General features: G+C 32.7%; 1 protein-coding gene across 1 annotated transcript; it reads right to left on the reverse strand.

Annotated features, from left to right (window-relative positions):
- Positions 1–191: 191 nt before the first annotated feature.
- On the reverse strand, positions 192–8042 carry LOC136417537 (kinesin-like protein Klp68D). The gene is made up of 11 exons (XM_066403285.1): positions 7822–8042; positions 7528–7721; positions 6912–7036; positions 6728–6857; positions 6315–6673; positions 5418–5727; positions 4584–4803; positions 3849–4072; positions 3240–3459; positions 2167–2414; positions 192–1712 (listed from the first exon to the last, which is right to left on the reverse strand). The coding sequence occupies exons 1-11, from the start codon at positions 7849–7851 to the stop codon at positions 1643–1645; spliced, it is 2130 nt and encodes a 709-aa protein (XP_066259382.1). The 5' UTR covers positions 7852–8042; the 3' UTR covers positions 192–1642.
- Positions 8043–8678: the final 636 nt, after the last annotated feature.

The following is an 8678-nucleotide window of genomic DNA, read 5'->3' on the forward strand; positions in this document are numbered from 1 at the left end:
AATTCACTTAGATGATTATCGAATAAGCTGTAACTAGCGAGTACCTTTGATACCTCCGTATATAAAAAACGAAATGAATGTTTTACTTGTGTGCAGGAACTATTAGACTGAGTGTTTTAAAGTTTCCAATCTTCTAATAATTTGGTGTTTGGTTACGTAAAGGGAATATGCATAATCATCAAATAAATGATTTTTAAAAACTTTATTCTTTATTGAATACCTAAATAATACAAGCTATTGGCTGAAAATAAAAGATAATCTCCTTAATACATTTTGACTAGAAAATATTGCAACAACACATAAAACAGCCTTGATGACCTAATTCTAATACTAAAGAATTTTATGTATACTGAATATAAAACTAAACAAAAATAGTTGTGCATAATTCTACAACAAATAGTGATGGAACAGAGATCATTTTTTATGCAGAATTTATCTGGTACAATTTATAAAGTGAGTATGTTTCGAAATATGCTCAAGTGCTAAAAGAAACTTAAATCTCTCTTGGTATAAATAGAATAAATTAATATAAAACATAAACAGTAACAAACTAAATATGGTAACTAAGATAAAGTTGAACTTTGTGCAAGTGTAAGGAACTGTAGCGATAAACTTAATAAGTGGAATATAATGATTCAGTTTAAAAAAAATATATCCCTAAATTGCTTAAACGTCAAAATTCTATTAAAGTTATAGTACTATTTCCAGAGGTACAAAACACAGTTTTTTACAGTAATAATTATTAAAAGTTCACGCATTTGCCCAAATGTGTAAGTTCGATGCCAGTATACCTCCTACCGCTGCAGCGGCTTACGAAATAATAATTAGTAATTATTAGTAATAATGAAAAAAATAACATTTTTTTAAAATAAAAAAAACATTGATAATTTTTAAGTATCGAAAACAAATAATAAAAAAATAAACTCAAACTGCACGACAAATTATTTAATAGACTTTTTGTGATTATTTTTGAAGAACTGAACTGTAGATATTCGACAGTAAATCACAAAAAAATTAAACAAAAAAAGCATAAACTTACTTTTCTTGATAACTTCAAAATTCTTCGCTTGAAGCAACAAAAACAAATATTTTGGCAAAAAAGCACCCTCACAGTGGGATCTTCATTTCCGGTATTTCAGAAAGTAGATTAACAAGATAACATTGCCCTTTTCTGTTGTTAAAATAAACCATGGAGCACTAAAAAACTTTTATACACAGGCAGCTCGCTTCAAAAGTAAATTCCAATTTTTTCTACCAACTTCACGATGCCTCAAAAATAAATATGTCGTTTTTTAATACCTCTTACGCCCAACTGAATAATTTAAGAACACATTATTAATGTGTTGTTAACACTAACTGCAAGCAAGTTTCCGTAAAAACGTTGAAATAGATTTCCATAAAAACAAAATTTTAAACACAAAGCATAAACACTTCGTTTCTATGAAAACTAGGTTGATATTAAAGTTAACAGCACACTGATAATTTGGCCCTTAATTATAGTATTATTATTAAGGCTTACTTAATATTTTTATTAATAATAACACTATAATTGTTAAGTAAGTATAATACACAACATCTACTTAAAAACAACTAAAAAGAAAATATCACAATAAGCGAATACTTTTGTTGTCAAACGAAATACTTAGGCTTGTTTCAACTGGTACGAGGATCTGGCTGATCGCGGAGGTACTGGTTTTGATGGTGGAGAATTCCTAAAGTAGTTATTTAATGAAATATAATAAAAATATGTACTATCAGTAACTGAGAGAATAAATTATAGAAAAGTTAAACTATAAGAAATCTGAAAATATAGTGTTAAAAGATAAGGGCCCTAGGACGAAAGCCGTTCTGGCTAAATCTAAAGTAGATGCCGAGTTTTTTTTATCGCAAATAGAACGGTTTATTTTAATGTTTTTTCTAACTTTAAATAACGTGTGTAAGACAATAAAATTGTCTATGCTCATCATAGTAATACTGTGGAAATACCTATTTGATAGTAATGACATTTCCAAAATCAAAGAAATTGAATAGCTCGTTTTTTCCTACAATACTAGAAAGTAAGTATAGCAACGCGTAGAATTGCCATTAGCAGAAGCAAAATTTTTTTAGATAAAAAAAACTAATATTCCGCTCACGGACCATATTAATCAAAAATGTTGAACTCACTTAAAACTGTGGACGTCAACCAGACTGCGCAGGGCCTGCTTGTATTTTCCTTCCTGCTCCAACTTCGATGTACTGCTCCTACCCATCACAGAATGTGGCGGAACCCTTATAATTACGTGAGAGTTCTCCATTTCCCTTTTAATGACGTCAGTCACTAACGCTTTAATCTGAGGACAAATGGTCGGGGCTGCGTAGTCTTGAGTGGTGCGCAGGGGCATGTCCAGTTTTAAATCCAAAACATTCTCGCCCTACATAGCCACATAATGTTTTGTTGTTACTGTACAGAGTGTCCTAAATTGATTGTCCGCGTTGGGAAACTTGTTTTTTTTTAAATAATTTTAATGGCACATTCAAATTATCTCAATTATTATTAATTTTGTGCTTGCTAATAAAGTAAATACATTTGCCAAGAAAAATTCTGCCTGGTTTGAAGGGGCTTTTACGATTCCACAAAGTATTTTGTCTAGTCACCGAGAAAAAATCAAAGACTTGCTTTCAACTGTATTTTTACACATACCACAGACTGTTTTCAATTTGGGTAAAAAATTGACAACGATGTCGAAACAAATAATGGTAATCGATAAAACCTGAATAGGCAATTGAAATGATCTCAAAAAAGGAGGGCAGAGTTGCAAGGTAATTTTTTCTTTATCATATTATTTATGTACTAATTATCTATATTAGCAGTACTGTATGCAGACAATCAATTTGAGACACCTTTCACAATGTTATAGGGTAATTCAAAATGCTGGAGAATTCGTTTTTCAAGGCCACAGTCAACAAATATAGAGGTCTCAGAATAGGTATGGTTTCTAGATAGCCGTAAATTCGACAACACGGGAATCTTTTACACAAAGGTTGCGATTGTTTTTAGAAACTTCGTATTTTATCTTTGTTAAAAAAAGTCTTGACTTTAAATTATTATACCGTGAACAAATACATTTTTACATGCCGAAAAATAAAAATCTAGGTAACTTCATTAACAAGATAATTTCCATAGAATCTATGAAATAAGCGTACACTGGCCCTAAAGGATGGAAATTAAGGTGACAAATACCAAAGAGGGTACTAACTCGGTACTTTGGTTGTGTTTGCGATTGATGCACTGCGAAATCAGAGATCGGACGTTTGTAGTTATGAGCCACAGGCCTTTTCGAAGGCAATATCCTGGTGTTGTCTTTTTTTATGACCCAGTTATCCGAATCCTCATCAAATTGGGCTAAACTTATAATCCTACTTCTCTCCTCGGAAGGTACAAAGTTGTCTATTATTAGGAACGACTGCCGTAAATGCCTGAAAGAATTTTAGGAAAGAAATAATATCTCTGAAACTTTAAAATTAAAAAATTTCAACAGTAAGCAATGGAGACATAGAGATTGCACATAGATCTAATTTATCTGTAATAAGTGTCTGGTATCTCCAGTTTCTTTAGATTGTCATTACTTTCAATATACATAATATGGCGTTAATTATCAAGTATAAAAAATTGATTGTGGAAAAAATCTAGTCGTAGAACAAGCGTACGGGCGTTAATTAAGCAAATGAAGGTGATGTAATAAAAAAAAATGGCAGAAGGAAGTTCCCAACTTAAAAATAATCTCGTATAGAGTTTAAGTTAGGAATTTACCAACCTGTAAGTAACAGGGTGTTGGAAGTGATACACACGCAGTAAAACCACTTACATAGCTGCCTCATCGTTGGCGTTTTCAATTTCCTGTCTGTCTTTCAAGTACACCTCGTGATTGTCTTTAACTTCCTGTCGGATCGATTGCAGCTTATTGTTGAGCCTTTTTAGTTTGTCACGCTTGAAATCCACCTGTTGCTGCAGACTGGCAAAAACCTGTTTCAGTTCCGTGCATGTTTCCTCTTCAAGTTCAATCCGGTGCTGCATTTCAATCTCTCTTTTCTGGAATTTAACGATATCGTATTGGAATGAATTGCAGAAAGTTCATAGACACTTACAGCTAGAAGTTTAATCAGGATTAGTTCGCAACTTAAGGCGACGTTTTGTGCAATTAGAAAGTTGATTTTGCATTGCATTTCGGTTAGGCGGTTTATATGGGTTTGATCTACATCCAACTCGCGAATAATTTCTTGATTTTTATGAGACATATTGATTGAAAATTCGTAAATAAAACTAGGCAAATTTAAGTTTACCATGTACTAAATAGCCGCACAGATATAGGATTCAAAAAATGCAGAAAGTCACGGAATGGTATTTGGTTTATATTAACTTCCTTATCATAATGTGATAGTGAAAAAAAATCTAGTGTTTCCTTTAGACGGTACTTATCACTATTGGTAGGTAAATTATGTTGAAAATCTCCGACAGCATTGCCAAATTGTTATTATTTTTCACTTATAACCGTAACTACTGATACGTTGCCTGAATTATTTCATAAAATAATTTAGCTCACCTTTCTATCGACAATTTCGGTCCTTTGTTGCTCCAATTTTAACTCATTTTCATTAACGCTGTCTACAATATCTTTTCCCCCATGAACCATTCGCTTTTCCAATGCTTTCAATTTCTTAGCTAGCTCGTCAACTTCCAATTTGCCTTCCTCCAATTTCCGTTCTTTCTCTACACTTTCGCTATCACTATCTGAACTCAAGTCTTCGTCCTCTCCGGCTAATCTACAAATGACACCAAAAATTCCTCATTCAATGAGAGTTGCAAGATTCAACTGTTTAAAACGAGAATAATGGGCCTATCCACAAGTCTGTTAATTATATGAAAATCTAAAAAAAGAAACTGAACTAACGTCTTAAAAAGTGTTAATGCGTTTATGTCTTGCAAATAATTCGATCTAAAACAAATCAAATGCAAAAAAATCCTTACAAGTAATGAATTTTGGTTTCTTTGGTCAAATGGGTTTTAAAGAAAGTTAATAGTGTGGTAAGAACCAAACAAATGTATTAAGGAATACTTAATGACAAACGTCCCTTAAAACCAACTTAGCATTTCAACTACTTGAATCTATGTTCATTTTATTGGCAGGGTTAGTTATTCCTCGTGACCTAATTTTGAAGAAACGGGCATACGGTGGCGGTTTTTTATGTATTCGAGTGCAGGAACTACTAAATAATCAAATTTATAGTTTGGCAAATACTACGTTTTACGATTATGAATTAAAATTATAGGAATTCTCGAGAATTTATTTGGGGGAAATTCTACCCTTAATTATTAATTAATTAATTATTGCTTTAAGTTGAATAGGCCCATTGAACGCTAAAAGAGAAGATCCTACCCATCAACTAAACCCCCATTGCTTCTTTCTAATATTAAAGCTTTCAGCCGTTCAACTTCCTCTTGTAACATCAACAGTTTTCCTTCTTTAATATCTTCATTCTTGATCGGTTTATTCTTGATCGATTTGGCTCGGTTCGCATATCTAAGTGTGATTATTGTTTCGTCATAGTTCATGCTGGCGGGACCTATATTCGCAATCATTATCGTTTTACTATTACCCCCTAAGGAGTCCTGTAACAGCCTTGTCAATTTTGAGTCTCTGTACGGAATGTGAGCCGAATTCTCTGCCAAGGCATAGATAACGTTACCTAGAAACCAACGTAATGCAAAGATATTTAGTGATTCATATGTTAGGATCTTAAAAATTATAATGGGAATTGTTTTCGACAATCTTGTCGTTAAGAATCCACGTGTACATGTTTATGATGAATGCGAAACATGGGATATTTTATACATCTCTCTTTTTCTGGACTGCCAAGGTTGAATTAAATCAAAATACATTGGCGCATAGTAAAATTCAAACAAGGCAGGCAGGAAGCAAGCTTACGCAAGCTAAATTATCGCGATTGTTCAAGCAGAGAAAAATGGAAAACTGCACGACTCGTAACGCATACAAAAATGCGCTTAATTACCTATAAGGTAAAGACATCCATTCTACAAGATATACATGTATATCGAACGTAATACAGATAACGTAATTGTAAATGAATACGTTCGAAGCTTGTAGATTATTGATCTTAATTTTAATTTATTGTTTTATTTATATACAATCATAACTACTTAAGAACTATCTAAAGTACATCATAATATAATATAAGAACTATTTTATGTACAATCATAAAATAGTTCTTATTTTTTTAGGACGAAACTGGTAATATCAATCAAAATCACTCACCTAAAGAAGACAACGCTTTATTAATCTTCGTAGCTTCTTTCAGTCGATCCCCAGTGGCTCCTGTCTTGGACTGTCTTTCGCTTCCGGCCAAATCAACCAAATTCAACTTGCCCACTTTCATTGACTTGGAATCGCCCTCAACCATTTCGATTATAATTTGGAAAATTGCGTGTGATCTGGAGCTGTGTTCGTTCATATTAGTAGCTCCAGTCGTTCGGTTAAAGTTGCCCGTCTTCATGGCTTTAAACATGTCTTTGGCACTTTGACATGTGTGGGAATGTAAGTTGGTGACGACCACCCCTTGACCAACCTGCTCTCTCAGTTCATGGACTTTTTTACTTTTAATTCTCAGTAAATCTCTGAGTAAATACAACATTATGATCACCAAATTGTCATTCTAATAGCAATTCTACCTGATTTCCTCCATGTATATTTCCATATAACGTACAGAAACTAGAAATTCGACCCCGGTTTTACGGGCGATATGAGCCCAAATTTGCTCAAATGCCCTGGGAATAATACCCACCTCTTCACCATCCCCACCTAATTAAATTAAATGGGTAGTATAACAAGAAAATTTAGCAATATTGCAACTACCTTCCATAGTGTAAGTCTTGCCAGTTCCAGTTTGCCCATAAGCAAAAACGCAACCATTGTAACCTTCTAAAACAGACGAAACTAAAGGTCGTATAGTCTCATCGTAAACCGTTTGTTGAGCAGATCTGAAATACCATATTTAGAAATAACATTATAGGCAATGAAAACTTTATTTTTAGTGAACCTTCATTTGAAACTTTAATTTTTGGCTATTTCATCTTTTTTCCACATGCTTGGTCTTTTTACTTTTCAAATTCTGATCAACACAAATTGTTATGAAGGAGTAGAAGAATGAGAAACTAATGGCACATCACTCCAAGTGATTGGTGAGCAATGTCTTCAAGCAATCAGATTGCAAAAATGCAAAAATGAATATAGTTAATCTATGTAAATGAAAGTTTTGCAGAGGAGAAAATAAACACTTTGTAATCAACTATGTACACTTAATTGTTAATTATATTAACTGTAATAATTAGAATGACTCTTGGGTGAATGTTAAAGCAAAATGAATTAATCCAACAACTGTATCGCAACTTTGCTGTATGTGTAGATATTGTACATGATTAATCAATGAGGGAGTTTTCAAGACAATTTCAGTTTCAATTTTAATACTTACCCCTCGTCATATACGACATCATAAGTAAATATTTTGCTTCTTTCATTGTCACTTTTGGCTTTAAGATTCTCCACCTCAACTACTCCCCTATTTGAACATATCTTAACAACATTCTTGCAGTCCTGCTCAATTTCCTTGAAGCTCAAAGGTCTACATTTTACAATTACTTGCACTGACTCGTTTCCAGACATTTTCTGTAATGATTAAGATTATTTTCAGCTATTTGCTGCTTATGGAAAAAATTCTGGAAGCTGTATAATGATGCAGGACTTGAATTTTTGGCTATTTACTTACATCTGTAGGGTCACTTTCCACTGATGTCATTTTTATTTGTGTTGTCTGCACTTATATAATTATTCTATTTGCTATTAGTTTACCTATCTTTACGGCGAAACATCGATAAATGTTTGTTTATTGGGGCTATTGATTTTCAGAGCGCCTTTTGTATTTAAATTATCCTGCGATTGTTGTTTTCTTCTTGCTCTTGCCCTTTTTTTTATTTAAAGCGTGGTGGGGACATCTAATGAGAGGAGGGCTAAACATAGTTAATATTAATACTGACGTCATGCAGTATGCGAACTGTAATTAATTTCATGGAAAAGTAAATAGTCTGTTTCATGACTTCCAATTCAAGAGCATTCGCAAAATAAGCACAAGCTAATATTATCTAAAATGTGTAAAACCTCTACTAAAACTATTATTTATATTGTGGGAAGGATGCTTAGAGTTTAAATGCCATTTGCAGCCATCTTTCAAACTATATGGTTGAGACCGTTTTACAATAAATCCCATAGTTTAAATAATGTATTATGATTCGTGATGCCCAACCTTTCCTTGTTTCCATAATTTCAATATATAACAAAAAGCAATTATTACAAAACGTCTCACTTAAGAGTATGTAACAACGTAAGATTCTGTCCTCTGTCCGGTTTAAGTCAAATTAGATCAAAATAGATAGAGTGCACTATAGTTTATATCTAGAAAAGTGTTAAACCAATTTTTATTTTAAATGCAAGTCTATTTACTATATTTAAATTTAGCTGCAATGAAAAAAAACACAACATCACAATAGGAATTTTAATCATTTAAGACTAGATTTGCGCTGCTATTTTATTTTTAAATGAATTAAAACTATATCTTCGCATGTAAAA

The sequence above is a fragment of the Euwallacea similis genome, chromosome 28, assembly GCF_039881205.1.
Source record: "Euwallacea similis isolate ESF13 chromosome 28, ESF131.1, whole genome shotgun sequence".
Classification (NCBI taxonomy): Eukaryota; Metazoa; Arthropoda; class Insecta; order Coleoptera; family Curculionidae; genus Euwallacea; species Euwallacea similis.

What these genes read in the sequence shown, in the direction of transcription:
- LOC136417537 (XM_066403285.1), bottom strand. Translation starts at nt 7,851, where the DNA reads ATGACATCAGTGGAAAGTGACCCTACAGAT. An exon ending in CCGAAATTGTCGATAGAAAG is followed by an intron (nt 4,073 to 4,583) that starts GTGAGCTAAATT and finishes GTTAAATTCCAG; the next exon opens with AAAAGAGAGATTGAAATGCA. An exon ending in AAACACAACCAAAGTACCGA is followed by an intron (nt 2,415 to 3,239) that starts GTTAGTACCCTC and finishes GTGGCTATGTAG; the next exon opens with GGCGAGAATGTTTTGGATTT.